General features: G+C 41.0%; 1 protein-coding gene across 3 annotated transcripts in view; it reads left to right on the top strand.

Moving 5' to 3' along the window:
* HELZ (helicase with zinc finger) overlaps positions 1-17,698 on the top strand; it is a 152,124-nt gene that overhangs the window by 81,458 nt on the left and 52,968 nt on the right. For all 3 annotated transcript variants that reach the window (XM_048817549.2, XM_048817548.2, XM_048817551.2), the window contains 4 exons: positions 1,338-1,516; positions 5,543-5,661; positions 7,699-7,844; positions 13,132-13,279. In XM_048817549.2, coding sequence (XP_048673506.2) covers positions 1,338-1,516; positions 5,543-5,661; positions 7,699-7,844; positions 13,132-13,279 — 592 coding nt within the window. The remainder of the gene's footprint in view (positions 1-1,337; positions 1,517-5,542; positions 5,662-7,698; positions 7,845-13,131; positions 13,280-17,698) is intronic.

The following is a 17,698-nucleotide window of genomic DNA, read 5'->3' as shown; positions in this document are numbered from 1 at the left end:
TTTTCAAACATGAGTTCGTACATAGGATGTCCAAATCCCACATCTTTCAATCATGTTGGTACTTAGGTGCATAAATCCCTGTTTTTTGAATGCCTGTATGCTGATTTTAGACATCTTGGGCCAGATCCTTAGTTGGTGCAATTTGGCACAGCTCCTTTGATATCAGTGGGATTACTTACGCTAAAGCGCTTTGCTGGATCATGGCCCAAGTCCCTCTCCCCTGCCTTTTTTTTTTTTTTTTTTTCCTTCCATTCCTTTTCACAAACTGGGTCATATCATGCCATCAGTTTTTAAACAGGCTCTCTATTGAAATAACACAGTATGTCCCATTAAAATTAACTTATTTATGTGTTTTAAGATGACATTTCTCTTCCATGCCTTTGATGACAATGTCCAGATTACTAAAGTTTAGTCAAGGAAAATCCTGACTTCCGCTACTAGAATTTCTCCCCTCATCCCCCCCCATTTTATCTCCTCCTTTCATATAGTATATCTTTATTATGGCCCCTCACAATAAGATAATTAACAGAATTTCTGTTTGATTCTTAGAGTTTACAAGACATTCAATAAGTGTAAAAGGAAGGGTAGGATTTGAGCAATATCCTTTCACATACTTTTTAAGGCCCTAAAGCTGTAATTGACCACAAGAGTGGACTACTGCCATATGCTCTGCCAGTTGCAGGATTAGGATCCAAAGTGGTATTTCAGTATATGAAACCAAGTATCAGAGGGGTAGCTGTGTTAGTCTGTATTCACAAAAACAATGAGGAGTCCGATGGCACCTTAAAGACTAACAGATTTATTTGGGCATAAGGGTAAAAAACCCACTTCTTCAGATGCATGGAGCATGCCGAAATACATCTGTTAGTCTTTAAGTTGCCACCGGACTCCTCGTTGTTTTTCAGTATATGAAATACTCCCAAAGTATCAATGAATTGAGTTTTAATAGAATAAAAGTTAAACATGACAGTCAAACCAGGCTTCTTAAAGCTCAGAGGCTAACTATCTGAATTGGATTCAACCACTTAAGAGCAGGTAGTTATCCGTACAATGTATGCATAGATACTTGGTACTTAGCCTTACTGTTTCATTAACATCAGTATTCTTATAGTTGTTACATGGGTCACTGTTGAACTGAGTCCAATAGCTGTGTACATGTATTAATATAATGGGCTCAGCCCATTAATTCTCAGTTGCTACGGTTCTACACTGTGACAAGATTTAACTTCCAAAAGAGCTGGTTTTATGTAATAGAAAACAGAATCTTAGCTTATGAAATGTTAAGCTGTCTTTGTGTTTAAGTCCTATAGAAAATGAGCCCCTCTCTTCTTTTCTAGGGTATATTTCAGAAATCGCTGGGTAAAGACTGTCCACCCAGTTGTGCATCAATACTGTTTGATTTCAAGCACACATTCCACCTTTCAGATGCCACAGAAAGAAGATATTCTTAGACAACGAGTAGTAGTTGTTACTTTGAATACTTCACAGTATCTATGTCAACTGGATCTTGAACCTGGTGAGAAGATTTCAGACAAGAAATATCTTTAAAATACTTTTGAGAAATAGTCTTGTTCAGTATTTTTCAGTGCCAGTCAAAGTGTCTCTTACGTCTTTCCCCATCCTTGCCATAAATGAACCCTCTCAATATTCTTTTTGGTTTTCCCTTTTGGATCCAGAGACAAGAAGGAAAATACGAATCTTTTTAATTAGTGAATGTTACAGAAGTGTTAAATGTTACAATCTAAATTTGTTGGTATTCAGATTAGCCTCATTCTGAACTTTGTTTATTTAAAAAATGGGGATAATTTAAAAAAAAAATCAAACTTTAATGAAAAAACAAACAAACTAGCATTGTCCATTATTTAGAACTGATCCAGCATGGGAGAGATGGGGATACTGAATATTTTATTTCTCTCTTTTTGTCAAACTTTGTTTCAATGGAAACTATTTGACCATTTCTACCATGCTTTCTCCAGGCCCTGATCCAGCAAAACACTTTGCTGAAGAGGGATGGACTTAATGCACATGTTAAGTGCTTTGTTGAATCAAGGCCTTTGGGATGCTGTTAGTGATGGTATCTTGCTTTTTCACATACAGTACATATTTTCATATCTTTATCAGATAATTTATTTTTCAAAACACCCACAGATTATTCTGTACTTTTTGTGGATTGTTTAGCTGTGGAGACTCCCTGACCTCCCCCTTCCCCTCCCCTCTCATGCACATACATATGTGCGCGCACACACCATTACATTAAAAAGAGATTAATTTGTTATTTCTAGATTATTTGATTTGAAGTAACCTAGACTAATTCACTGGGGCAAAGGCTGCTTAGTGCCCATCACTTTCCTTGATCCACAAATAAATTTCATCTGACATTTAGAGAATGTCTAATCTCTTTAAAGATATTTTTAAGATTAATTCCTTATGGCTGGACACGGTGCTATGGATAAGGTTAAATTCTAAATCATTATACATTTTTTCCAAGATTTTAGAATTTGAATGTGATCTCTTTGAGACCAAAGTTCTTACCTTACTTATTTGGTGAAGGGCTGCGTATTTTCATATAAAGTTGTTACAGGGAGTTCAAGGCTCACTTTCTTAGTTTTTGTCATAAAGCATTGAATAAATTATTAGTCGATAATCAATACCTGAATTTTATATTAATTCAAAGAATGATTGTTAGATTTTTTTTTACATATAATAAATCTTACTCCGTTGTACTGAAATTGTTCTCTGACACCATTTTAAATCTTTAAGAAATATATATACACATTTCTCAAAAATGTAAATATATATTTATATTTCTCTTTTACCTATCTAGAGCATCAATACATTTAAGAAACACAATTACAGATGTAAAATTTTGTGTTCAAAGCTTTAGTTCATCAGTTTTTTCCAATTATGAATTTTCCAGTGAATAAACTGCGTAGCCTGATCTACATATATAGGTTTCAGAGTAACAGCCGTGTTAGTCTGTATTCGCAAAAAGAAAAGGAGTACTTGTGGCACCTTAGAGACTAACCAATTTATTTGAGCATGAGCTTTCGTGAGCTACAGCTCACTTCATCGGATGCATACCGTGGAAACTGCAGCAGACTTTATATATACACAGAGAATATGAAACAATACCTCCTCCCACCCCACTGTCCTGCTGGTAATAGCTTATTCCATCCCACCACCAACCTCAGCCTGGTCCAGTCCACACAAGAGATCCACTTCCTGGACACTACAGTGCTAATAAACAATGGTCACATAAACACCACCCTATACCGGAAACCTACTGACCGCTATTCCTACCTGCATGCCTCCAGCTTTCACCCTGACCACACCACACGATCCATCGTCTACAGCCAAGCTCTGCGATACAACCGCATTTGCTCCAACCCCTCAGACAGAGACAAACACCTACAAGATCTCTGTCAAGCTTTCTTACAACTACAATACTCACCTGCAGAAGTAAAGAAACAGATTGATAGAGCCAGAAGAGTTCCCAGAAGTTACCTACTACAGGACAGGCCTAACAAAGAAAATAACAGAACGCCACTAGCGGTCACCTTCAGCCCCCAACTAAAACCCCTCCAACGCATTATTAAGGATCTACAACCTATCCTAAAGGATGACCCAACACTCTCACAAGTCTTGGGAGACAGGCCAGTCCTTGCCTACAGACAGCCCCGCAACCTGAAGCAAATACTCACCAACAACCACATACCACACAACAGAACCACTAACCCAGGAACTTATCCTTGCAACAAAGCCCGTTGCCAATTGTGCCCACATATCTATTCAGGGGACACCATCACAGGGCCTAATAACATCAGCCACACTATCAGAGGCTCGTTCACCTGCACATCCACCAATGTGATATATGCCATCATGTGCCAGCAATGCCCCTCTGCCATGTACTTTGGTCAGACTGGACAGTCTCTACGTAAAAGAATAAATGGACACAAATCAGATGTCAAGAATTATAACATTCATAAACCAGTCAGAGAACACTTCAATCTCTCTGGTCACGCAATCACAGACATGAAGGTCACTATTTTAAAACAAAAAAACTTCAAATCCAGACTCCAGCGAGAAACTGCTGAATTGGAATTCATTTGCAAATTGGATACTATTAATTTAGGCTTAAATAGAGACTGGGAGTGGCTAAGTCATTATGCAAGGTAGCCTATTTCCTCTTGTTTTTTCCTACCCCCCCCCTCCCCCCAGATGTTCTGGTTTAACTTGGATTTAAACTTGGAGAGTGGTCAGTTTGGATGAGCTATTACCAGCAGGAGAGTGAGTTTGTGTGTGTATGGGGGTGGGGGGGATGTGAGAAAACCTGGATTTGTGCTGGAAATGGCCCACCTTAATTATCATGCACATTGTAGGGAGAATGGTCACTTTGGATGAGCTATTACCAGCAGGATAGTGAGTTTGTATGTGTGGTTTTTGGGAGGGGGGTGAGGGGGTGAGAGAACCTGGATTTGTGCAGGAAATGGCCCAACTTGATTATCATGCACATTGTGTAAAGAGTTGTCACTTTGGATGGGCTATCACCAGCAGGAGAGTGAATTTGTGTGGGGGGGTGGAGGGTGAGAAAACCTGGATTTGTGCTGGAAATGGCCCAACCTGATGATCACTTTAGATAAGCTATTACCAGCAGGACAGTGGGGTGGGAGGAGGTATTGTTTCATATTCTCTGTGTATATATAAAGTCTGCTGCAGTTTCCACGGTATGCATCCGATGAAGTGAGCTGTAGCTCACGAAAGCTCATGCTCAAATAAATTGGTTAGTCTCTAAGGTGCCACAAGTACTCCTTTTCTTTTTACAGATTATATACTAATTATATTAATTACATAAGAATTTCCAATTATTACTTTGAGGGTTGACAGGTTCTTGTCCCAAGATCAGGCCCAGTATTATTTAAATTCTTTCGCCCTCCAGTTTCTCCCCTCGTGAACTCCTACTTTCCCTAGTGTCCCATTCCAGCAAAGCACTTTGGTCTGTGTATAAATTTAAGAACAGTTATAGAGCCACTAAAGTCAATGGGACTACACACATGTTTGAAGTCCATCATGGGCTGAAGTGCTTGATCATCTAAATGCCTGCAAGAATAGATGGACTTGGCAGTGTGTCTGGAAGGTTAACAAATCTGGGCTCTGTCAGACCCAGAAGGGAAGCAAATTCCAGAGTCGAGAAACCTATTTGGAGAACATCCTGCCAGCGATCTCCTCTTGTTTGTATCAAGGAAGCTCCAGATTGACTATCTCCACTGTTGTCAACTGTGGCAGGGGGAAAAGATGTTCTCTCAAGCAAAAGTTAAAATAATTTTCTGAATCAGTTGGCCACTGTTGTCCATCTGATATGCTGTGCTATTGTTTGGATGGTTTTTAGCAGTTAGTAGACATTCATTTGCATATGAATGTGTGGATAGTTTTCACTGGTGAATATCAGAATGTAATGCTCTCAGTAGTTTATCTATTGTCATCACTGTTTTTTTTTTGCATCTGCAATTTCGTATATTTGCTGATGTCTCTCTCTATTCTATAGGGTTTTTTACGCATATTCTATTAGATGAAGCTGCGCAGGCCATGGAGTGTGAGACGATCATGCCTCTAGCATTAGCTAATAAAAACACAAGAATCGTCTTGGCTGGAGACCATATGCAAGTAAGAGCCTCAGGACTTTTTCATATCAAGCTTGGTTTATATTATAGTTCCCTCAGAAAATGTATTAAGTTTATCCATCTATTTAAGGTATTTATCTGGCCCCATTACTGTAGTAGTAGAGTGCCTCACAATCTTTAATGTATTTATCTTCACAACACCTCTGTGAGATAGGGAAGGGCTATATTTTATAGATGGGGAACAGAAGCACAGATAGGCTAAGTGAGTTGCTTAGGGTCACACAGGTAAGTCTGTGGAAGAACGGGGGTTTGAACCCAGCTCAGCCAAGTCCTAGGCTAATGCTGAAACTACTGGGACAGTTCTTTCTTTTATTGTGCTTCAGTTTAATGAGGTGGGCAGATAAGTATGATCACCCCATATTATACGTTGGAAGGTGAGGCACGACGAGGTAAGGTAACTTGCCTAAGGCTATCCATTGAGTCAGTGGCAGAACCAGGATCAGAATTTCTTCTCATTCTCTGCTCTGACCACTAGCCCACACAGTCTCTAAAAGAGGTGAAGGAAAACAGATATCACATGTTATGATTTAGGCAATGCTTTTTTATTAATGACAACAACATCAAGAAGAGGATCTAAACCATCAGTGAATATTCTATTAGATGAATTGAAATTGAAAATACCATTATGTTTCTGCCCTTGTGTCACCATGCTGTGCTTAGAAATTGTGGGAGTCTCAAAAACCAATGATGGCATGCCATTCTGCTGCCTGTAGGCAAAAGGGAGTGAGCTTAGAATAGGGTCAGCCGTACTTGCTTTGTTGGTTTAGTAGTGAGGATGCAGCCCCTTCTTGTGCACCACTACAAAAGATGTAATGTCATATGCTTATGGCTCCTCTAGTCCTTGCATAAATACCCCTGTTGAGACTGCAGGACCTACAGATCTGGTACAGGGCCAAGGGGGCATTTATTGTTCTAATAATAATCCCTAGCTCTTATATAGTGCTGTTCATCCATAGATCTCAAAATGTTTTACAAAGGAGGTCATTATCATTATTCCCATCTGAAAGATAGGGAAACAGAGATAGAGGGAGGGAAGACACTTTCCCAACATCACCCAGCAAAGCGGTGACTGAGCCAGGAATTGAATCCAGGTGTCCGGAGTCCCAGTATAGTGCCCCAACCATTAGGCCACATTTCTGCCTCTATTCTATCCTCCTCTTCCTCTGTAAAAAGCTGTTTTTCCAAGTAAAATAGTTTGGCTGTTTTCATATTTTTTAAAAAATAGTGATCTCACCTCAGTATGCAACATTTGCATTTCTAAAGTTAAAAGTGAGCTGACACTGAAAAAATAAATACAGCATCTCAAATCATTAACATAGCAGAATATATATGTAGGCTTAACATTTCCAGGCAAGTCTAAACAATGTTTTAAAATCAGTTCCGTATTTCCTTACCTTTCTAAATTGAAATCCTGGGTTATGCCTTTTCCTGCTACAGCAAATGGTGTGAGTCACCACTAAAGCCGTGTAAGTGTGGTGTAGGCATTAGGGAAGCACACTGGTAACCAGGGCATCTTGAGTTCTATTCCCAGTTCTCCCAGTGAGTACAATAACTTATAATAATTTTATAAACCTTGAAGAGATCTTCAAATTAAAGGTACTAAAGAATTGCAAAATAGTATTCTGCAAGGTGTGTACCACCTTCCATTGTTTGCGATTGTCAGTGACGTCTGCAAACTATATAAGCGAAACATAGACAAAGGTGTTTTGGCACACGCATGTAAACAAGCTTTTTTCTTCCTTTCATCTTTACATAGTAACAAAATATTCTGCTGGTCAGCTAAGATCATACTTACTTGTGTCACTTTTGCAGCAGAAAGGTGTGTTTCTATGCAGTTATTGTAACTAGCCCCAAACCAAGTCATGGACATATGTTTTCTTAATACTACTGAAGCAGCTTTGTAAGATTTAGTTGTTTACAGGCCATCCCTCAGTTGATGTAGAATTTTTCTTTTAGGAGTATGAAAATCTAAGTCTGCATATTTAGTTAAATTTTCTCTGTATGTGTGTGTCTATTACAGCTCAGTCCTTTTGTCTACAGCGAATTTGCCAGGGAGAGAAATCTTCATGTTTCGTTACTTGATCGGCTCTATGAGCACTACCCTGCAGAGTTTCCATGCAGGATCTTGCTGTGTGAGAACTATCGCTCCCATGAAGCTATCATCAAGTAGGTGTGAACTTTTTCACTGTATCACACTTTTGTTTGACTGGTGTGAGTGAACCTCAAAAGGCAGAACAACTTTGTCATTTCAGTGCTACATTTAGTTGAAAAGAGAGAGAGAAGCAACTACAACTTGTATTTACATAATAAAATCATAGTAGTTTTGCATTTTAAAAGTTAATTGGTGAGAAATTTTTTCCATTGTTAAATAATGAGACAAGAAGTTTTTTTGTTTAAAAAAAAAAAAGAAAATACAAAGTTCTGAAATTAGCTGCGGGGAGCAAAAATTGGGGTATATTTCGACACTCCTATTATGGAGCTGTTGTTCAGGGAGAGGTGCCTTGATTGTGAGTCTTTCCTGCTCTGGCTGACGTTAGTTAACCTGCACTGGATATGCTCAGTATGTTCCCCAGTGTCTTTGTGAAAGGCCATGGCTAGTTTGTGATTCTGTCTTGAAGAAGCAGGCAGGTTCAGGTGGCCAAACATTGCTGAAATAAAATTTTTATTAAAGCTAATGATAAAAAAAAGTATATAATACATAAGTTGAGAAAAAAGTGTCTGTACATCTGGTTTTAGTGCTTAGATTATCCACAAATACAACGTTTGTTTTTAAAGTCATAAGATACATATAGTGCATAAACAGCAATAACCCAAATTTAGGTGAATGAATTTAAGTATACAGTTCAGATATCTAGCATCCATGCATTCGGGTACGTTACTCATGAAAAAAGTTATACACAGAGTTGGTGACGGAAAGCAAAATATATCAATGAGTGAATACTGTCCCTCAGTAATTGAGAATTTAGGATTGGTTGTCCATTTGGAGGAAAAAACAGTCCATCAGGAAAGTATTTGAGTTACTTTCCCAACGGTTCTTCTCATCAGCACTCCAGCTCATCCCTCCTGGTATTACCGATGTGTTCTATGTAGATGTCCCTCGACCACCTGATGGCATCTGACATACCACATAGCCATTTCCACCTCTCCACAAAGGAAATAGACTCTGCAGCTGCAGAACCTTGACCTTGAAGCCCTTATAAAAATATTGCAGGAATAGCCTGTGATACTGAGCAACACTCTTAGCACCTGCAGTGGTTTGGACCACTAACATAGTAGCTCTTTTAAAAAATGAGGGTAGAATTGAAATTAATCAACTTTTAACTCAGTTCATATTCTGCAATTCTTTTATTAGTTTCAAAAATTTAGAACGCATCAGAATAATTCAAGAGCATTGATTATTTTTTTCTTGCTTAAAAATAAAAGCTGCTTGCAACATATAGAATGACATGATCGTATAAGTACAAAAAGAAAAAAATAGGTCAAATTATGTTCTTATCACTTTGCTAGTGTCATTTTTTATTACCTTTTTCAAGACTCACTAATTAATTGTTTGTCATTTTTATGCTGTGATAAACTAATGGCTGCTAGTATAATGAACTCATCCATGAGCTGTGCTAAAAAGAATCAGTGCAGTCATGGAGAAAACTGTTAAAGTTTAAATCCTTGCCCAAATATTTAGTGAAGAATATTATGTTGCTATCCAATCATGTTAATTGGATTTTCACTCACTATGTTCACAGCAAAAAGCAAAAAATCCATCATGGAATCAAGATTAAAAGTTTAACACACTTTGCTAAATAGTGTATAATAAGGCCTCTTATTATACACATAGACAGTTGTCTATGTCTTCAATCAAAACCACAATTACAATAACTGGCAGCCTTCACGGATTAGGGGGTCACGAAGACTGAGCAATCCTCTGACTTCTAGAGGGGGTAACTCCATGTCTAGGTTGAGGCTTATGAGTAGGGCAGAGTTGGGAAACTTGCATGTTTTTTTGTTGTGTGTTTGTATAATGCCTAGCACAGTGGGGTCCTGGACCATGACTAGGGGCTCCTAAGCACTATAATAATACAAATGATTAATAAATTATAAAGCCTATACCTGTTCTTTGAGTAAACTGAGGGATACAGGGTTGCAAGAATGACAGTTTTCATGTTCTCGAAGGGACATGTCAGATTGCAGTTGATATTCTGTTATGGACCATGCAGCTAGTTTTCTTCAGGGGTTGGCAAAATGTCCATGGTAAAAATTTTGTCGTCTGTGGAGGGGCCGCTCGCGGGTGGTTCCCCACAAGCGGCTCCCCATCCCTGCTGTTGCTGGCAGAGGCGTGGCCAGGCAGCTCTGCACACTGCCTCCGTCCCCACTTCTTCCCCGAGCGCTGACTCCGCGGCTCCCAGCCCATTGGCCGGGAACCACGACCAATGGGGAGGGTGGCGCCTGCCGACAGGGCAGTGCACAGAGCCGTCTGGCCGCGCCTCTGTGTAGGAGCTGGAGGGCACATGCCGCTGCTTTCTGGAGCTGCTTGAGGTAAGTGTTGCGTGGAGCCTGCACCCCCTCCCGCACCCCATCCCCCTGCCTCAGCCCTGATCCCCCCTCCTGCCTCAAGTGTGGAGGGGCTTAGTGTGGGGGGAATCCAGGTGTGGTATGTGACATTTCTGGATGGGGCAAACTAGGTGGGGGCAGCTCAGTGGGAGATCTGGATGCACAGGGACTCGAGGGGTTCTGGGTATGGGGCAATGGGACTCTGCAGGTGATCCAGGAGAATGTGGTTGGGACTCAGCGGGGAGGTCTGGGTGTTGGGAGATGGTGCTCGGCAGGGGGTCTGGGTGTGGGGGTCTGAGTGGGTAGATCTGGGTGCTGGGGGAGTGGGGCTAAATGGGATGGGGGCCATGTGTAGCTGGTTGGGGCTCAGTGGGGTGAGGGTCTTGGTGTGGGGGGTTCATCGGGAGGGTCCAGGTGTAGGGGGTTAGGGCTTATCAGGGTGAGGGTTCAGTGGGCCTGCTTAACAGGGTAGCCCCAGCTGCTGCCAAGGGGACTCCTGCTTCCCCCTGTGATTCCTCTATCCTCTTTTCTTCCACATTTCATCCCCCTCCCCCATTGTCCCATGCCCCATTCCCCTCCTTTCACTTCCACATTCCCCTCCCCCTACCCTATTCCACCCCTCCTTCCTTCCCCACTGCTTCTTCCCACCACCCCTTTGGCCCCTTTCCCTCATTTCCTTTGCCCCCCCTTACCCAGCCCCACTGCTGGCACTCTCTGTTGCACAGGAAACAGGAAGGCTCCCAGCACACAGAAGGGGAACTCAGCTGGCACTAGGACCAGGAGGCAGTGTTCAGCTGCCGAGTCTGCAGAGCCTAGAGTCAGTCAGCCTCCTTCAGCTGGGCAGCTCTGCTCTTGTGGAAATGAGGATGGGCAGTGAAATGTAACCCCATGTGTCCCTGCATGCCTCACCTCTGTTTGGGGGGGAGGGGAGAAAACCCCTCCCCCCCCACCTGTGCCAATGGTCGCCCCCTCGGTTTTCTGCAGGGAAACACAGGAATTCTGTGTGGGGAGGTTTTGCGGGTACACAGTCCTGCAGAATTCCCCCAGGAGTATCTCTTGCTGGATTTAATCAGCAGTCGGCAGGGTTACCCTGTGCTTTTCCCCTGTTTCTTCTATTTCTGTCCTACAGTGTTTTTCCTTGTCTGATACACTAAGACAAACATTGCTATTCATGCCTGCTAAAGGGTCAGATTCTCTGGAGTGGGCAATGAGAGCTCAGCACACATCCATAAAAGGCAAACAAATGGGGCTTTTGGCTACCGTTGTGCCCCTGATCTTGAGGTTGCTGGTCACTGACCTAGTCCCAGGCAGAAATTAGAGCAACCTGGAAGCTGGTGTATCTTGTGCTGGCAGCCAGTGGCCTCCAAGGCCTCTTCTGACAGTTGAAGATCAGCCAAAGTGAGGGGCAGCCTGGCCACAACACACTTCACTGGCAGCTAGGAGGAGGGGTATATGTCATCTGGTGGTGGTGCTCCTCTAGTGGCCAACTCCATCAACTTTAGGGCTGCTTTGGTCCGACATAATGGCACAAAGGAGCTGGAGCACTCTGGAGAATTGTAGCCAAGATTCATCATGGTGGTTCTTGATGCTGAAAAGCATTGTAAATAACACCAAATTTCACCCACTAGCTTTCTTATTTGAAATGTCTTGCTTCTTTTTGTAAGAATTTGTTTTGAGGCCAGTTTGCATATGATTTTTTGTACAAACGCCTTTTCCCATTAATCCCATTGCTTTCTTGGTTGAGTGACTCCATTTTTAATTGCTATGTATCTGAAAAGTGTTTGTAGTGTACAATATTGCATTGTGGATAGGAATAGAATTCTCACTGCATTAAGGTAGGTTGTGTATTCATTGTATATAGATATAACATCCAAAAAACTATGTTAAAAGAACGTTAAGTTTGCAAAGTCAAACGTTGGAAAGTTAGGAAATGCCAGAATTAATTAATTAATTAAAATCACTACCATAATTTCTACCCCTTGTGCATTATGACACACTCTTTAATTACATGATCACATACTGTTTTGTGGGGCGGGAGAGGTAGGGGTGGTTCCTTTCTCCAGTCTTCCTCCCCTGGCTCTTTACCTCAATCTTCTTGCCTAGCCGGTCCCAGTCTCCCCACAACCCTTGTTCCAATCACTTACCCTCTACCCCTAGGTCTGGTTCTTGTCCCTTCTCTCTTTAGGTCAAGCAGCTGCCTTCTCTTCCACATTGCCTGGGTGTCAGCAAGGGGAGCATTGCTCTCACTTCTAATGACCAGCACCACAATGGCTTGTAACAGCAATTGCAGGGAAAGCCCTGCTCAGTCCCTGCAGCCCTGAGCTGGAGCATGCTCAGTGCAGACAAAATCTTCAGAAATTTAGCTGCCAGTTGCTAACAACTCTTTACTGAGTATGTGCAAATGGAGGTTTTTCAGTGGCTCAGAACTCGACCAGATTTAGGATGGGAGCAGCAAAAGTGCTGCTGGTATTACACCAGAGTGATATTGCTACCCAATTTCAAGTCCTTGCTCGAAGGCATTGAGTCAGGGGCTAGAGCTTCTAACTTAAATAGTTGTAAGAATTTTAATATGGGCAAAACAACATATTTTGAAATGGCTGAACCATTTGTGATGCAGCTCAGTCTGAGGCAAACGTCTGCCACAGAGAATTTCAGTTCGAATGGTTAGAGTTTGTCAACTGAAAACAGGGTTTTATAATAGGAAGTGTTGGGCAGACGTTAGGTGGCACTACCAGCACTGCCTGTAATGTGGAAACATCACATAAGAGAAATCAGTTAGAATTAATGAGTAAGAATTAGGGCTTTTGTTTCAGTATAAAACATTATTTTCTTTGATGGCATATTTCTCAGTGGGATATGGGACCAAATGCAAATTCCACATTTTATTCTGTGTTTTGCCTCATTGCAGTTACACATCTGACCTTTTCTATGAGGGCAAATTGATGGCAAGTGGAAAGCAGCCAGCACACAAAGATTTCTACCCTTTGACTTTCTTCACAGCACGCGGAGAAGATGTGCAGGAGAAAAACAGTACAGCTTTCTACAACAATGCAGAGGTAGCTCTTCTTTGGATTTACCTTTCATTGCTTTCTCAAGAATCTGAGTTCTTGGTACACTTAAGCATTTTATCTGTCACAATATCTGTTATCAAATTGCATACTTTTAGAGGTTTTTTGAACAACTTCCTATTGGGTTATGTATGTAGTGTTGTTGTAGTCATGTTAGTCCCAGGATAGTCAAGAGACAAGATGGGTAAGTAATATCTTTTATTGGACTGAATTCTGTTTGGTGAAGGAGTTCAAAAGCTTGTCTCTCTCACCAAACAGAAGTTGGTCCAATAAAAGATATTACCTCGCCCACGTTGTGTCTCTGTTGTCTTTTGTGTTTGATATAGATAGATGGCAGAGATTATCTCAGCCTTAAAAGAACAGGTAGCATCCTGCACAACTTGAATATGGAGTGTAGAGCTAAGCAAATAGACTACGATCCTTCAAGCTGCACCACCTCTACACCTGCATAAGCCCCCACTTCAGTCAAGTGGTACTCTGCAGGGCTCTACCCACATGAAAAGCTTGCAGAATCATGGCCATAATTTGTAATCACTATTTCAATGGATTTAGCTTCTTTTTCTCTTTGCAAATTGGCTGCAAGCTGCTTACAGTTTACGCAGGCTTGTTCATTACTCAGAATTATTTGCTTGATAGTTTTTATGACATTGTGATGGCTGAATCTTAGCAACTGAAAGATAGGAATTCTTTTTACAATTTAAAATAAAGCTTGGAATTTTCAAACAGTTGCCGAATTGTTTACAGTCTCTGGTTGTGCGATCCACACTTTTTTTCACTCCTGTGATTTCCTCCTGTTCCTAATGTTAAGAATGTTTTATTCCTTTTAAAGGATGATGTTTTGTGTTTGAATGAAATGGTCAGTCTGGTTTATGCAAACTGTTTCAGTAGATGATAATAATACCTAACTTTATATTGCATTTTCAAGCAGTAGATCTGAAAGCACTCCGCAACACCCTGTGACGTAGGGAAATATTATTGTCCCCATTTCTGCCCCTGAGGAACTGAGGCACAGAGAGGCTAAGTGACTTGTCCAAGGTCATGCAGGAAGTCTGTGACAGAGCAGGGACTTGAACCTGAGTCTCATAAGTTCTAGGCTTGGGCCATTCTTCCTCTTAGCTAGAGAGCAAAGGGTCTGATGAAAGCCCATTGAAGTCTTTGGAAAGATTCCCATGGACCTAAACAGACTTTGGGATCAGGTCCGAAATGAGCATGCTCAGAAGTGATTTTTCTATCTATAGTTTTTTTCACATATTACAATGGCTGTTCTCCAGAACAACTGTCATTCACACACCCAGATTCAAAACTCTTTCCTCTTTCAGTGAGTATTTTAAAATATTACTGCTAGTAAAAGCAGTGGGATTCCCCTCTCCCATATGTAGTGTTACCTGGGCTTGACCCAAACCCCAAATCCTGACACCCACAAACTTTGAATCCCTATTCAAATTTTGTTGTTTCGGCTCCTTTCTACTAAAAAATGGTTAAACATATTTTCCTTAAACTTTTAACAACAAAATGACCCATTTTCTGAAACTAAACATAGAAAATTTCAGCCCCAAAGGAAATATTGTCTTAAATTTATGAGAAAGTAAAGACAGAGGATTATAACTGAAGCTGATTTGTAGTTTAGCAACACTGTTCATTACAAAGCAAGCACTATAATAGTTGCATTATACATCTACTATCCATTAGCCATGATGCATTTCATGTGATGGGCAATTTTTAACATAGTTGTGCTGCATTTGTTTGTTAGTAAGAGATCTGCTGAAATAGGAAGCTCCTGATAGTGCAGCTGAACACTAAACACCAGTGACTTCAGGACACATCACTGAACAAAGAAACCGAAGGCTACTGACTTCTCTCATTAATGTACCTGTATCTCTTCTTCATAAATGAAAAAGGTTGTGAAAGATCTTAAAATATTTTCACTGCCATGCAGTTCAGTCACTGAATGAAAATTGAGTCATTAGTAGTCTGCAGGCAAGAATAAAGGACAAAAGCTGCTTAATACTGACAAGAAGGGCTCAAACAATGCGGGAGCATTATTACTGTCAGCTTTTGCTAATTAAAAAAAAATCCCCACATTTGTATTAGCACATTCAGTGTTACAATAAAAACTGGAAGTATATTTTTCAATTCTGAAACCCTTATGCTTTTCATAAATATAATATAAGCTTATACACTTATAGAAGTATTTATATTATATTTATGAAAAGCATAAGGGTTTCAGAATTGAAAAATATACTTCCAGTTTTTATTATTGGTTGTAATTCTAAGCATATATTCAGAAGCAGTGGGTTTTCAGAAGAATTTTACCTGGTAGTTGAATAAACCTGCAAAGGGATTAGAATAATTTTTACAGCTCTAGTAAATCTATTCGAGTGTGTTTTGGCAACAGAATAGACTTTTTAAATGATTAGAGAATTTAGGAACTGTGAAGCTTGGAAGAATTGCATTTAAAGTATTTTCACTGTCTGTATCCAAGCCCTGCACAAATACCACCAATATATATTTACTGCACTCCTAAAATCTGTAATATTTAAAACAAACTATTCCTGGCTATGGTTGAAACTTTTATACTTGCTGACTAGGTTGGGTGGATCTGCTTTATGTTTTTGTCCGTCCATTTGTCAAGCAAACCAGAAGCTCAGAAGTAACGGTATAACAGTACAAACAACTTTGATACCTGTTGACAAATAGTGTACAAACTTTGAATATGATTACTGGACAGTCACACACTAGCACACTGCACACACGAAGAGTCCTTGCATTCTTCCATTCCACCCCACAAGCTCCTTGTGTGCCACCTTCCCATCCCCTTTTATTTCAGGGACTCTGTAACACCCCCCTCCCCATGCCAGGAGCTCTGTGTGTCCCCCCATTTCCTCTCCCTGCCACATGCCAATGGCTCTGTTTCCCCTCAGGCCAAGGTCTCCCATTCTTCTCCCCATGCCAGGGGCTCTGTGTGCCCTCCTAGTTTCCCCTGTCCCCACCGTTCTTATTTCTATATTGGAGTGATGGCCAGAGCTGAGATGGTGGGCATTTATTGTTATGGTAGAAGGTGATGATGGCTGCCATCAATCTGTTCTTTGATCTGTAGACAATTTATGGAGGTGATAGAAGCTACTGCCCAAATGCCAGGGGCTCTGTGTGTCCCCCATTTCTCCCTTCTGTTTTCTAGTTTTCATCAAATGCTTCTGCCCTTTGATGTCTAGAAAGATCCCTGAAATTTTGGAACTGATCTGATGTGGTGTTCAAAAGTTGTCCTGCTACATTAAACAGACAGACAGAGAAATGCCATCAAATTGGGTATAAAACCTCACTTCACTTGGCCAACAATGTAGTGCTAAATATAATCAGATTTGGCTTGATTGGCTCAGCTGAGTGAGCCTGGAGCTGTCCATGGCTGGGACGCTCTGTTGTCCTGATCCTGTAACTTTGTGCATGTGGGCAAACTGCTGTGTGTGGGCAGAGCCCCACTTACATCAGGGAAGCTCCTTATGTATACAGCAAGTCTGCCTGTGTGTGTGAAGCGTCAGGACTGGAGCCCAAGACTCCAAGGAGCATTGGAGTTGTGAAGCAGCAGTTGCTGACAAATGGGATGGGATGGGGATAGGAATGAGGGATGTGACAAACTAAATAGCAGTCCAGCTATCCTTCAACTCCTGTTCAAGCAAGTCTGAGATTCTGAATCGCTGTCTTTGTTCAGCCAGAACCAATCTGAAATATGTCCATGCTTTAACTTCATTGAGTAAAACATGGTGAAGTGCCTGGCACCCACCCCCTAACCTGTCCTCTCCCAGCCCGGCTCCCAGTTTCAGGCATTAACTTCATGACCATTCCATTTTCATACACAAAATGACAATGTGACATTTACTAGAGGTGATAGAAACCTAGTCCCAAAGATCCACCTTTTGGATGAAGCATTTATCAAATATGTACAACTGATTTTCTGTGAACCTGTTACAAGTTTCATTTACAATATTTTGACCTTATCTGAGCACAAATCCTACAAACCTATTTGTACTGCACTCATGTAATCTGTGAGATTCACACTCTGTGCTCACTACTCACACTACTAGCATGGAAGCTAATTTGTGCTTATCAGCCTGTGGCGTAGGAAACATGCTCGAAAGTTCATGTGAAAATTTTACATTTTGTGGAGAAATGTTCAGTATTACAAGAAAAGTTTGAAATGTATGAAGTGAAAAAAGGAAGTGAAAGAACAATAAAATGAACATTTCTCGGTGTATCAATTCATTAGTATGGTTTGGGTCAGAGATGTTTGGGACAGACAGGACCATTTCCCTTATCTAGTCAGGCTTAAGGCATAACAGAAGCCATAGAACCTTACCAGTGATTTCAGTATTTAACTCAGCATCTTGTGGTTGAACTAGAGCATCTTGTTTA

This window comes from Caretta caretta, chromosome 14 (assembly GCF_965140235.1).
Source record: "Caretta caretta isolate rCarCar2 chromosome 14, rCarCar1.hap1, whole genome shotgun sequence".
Classification (NCBI taxonomy): domain Eukaryota; kingdom Metazoa; phylum Chordata; order Testudines; family Cheloniidae; genus Caretta; species Caretta caretta.
The sequence above is the reverse complement of the archived record's forward strand: the minus strand, read 5'-3'. Positions and strand labels throughout refer to the sequence as shown.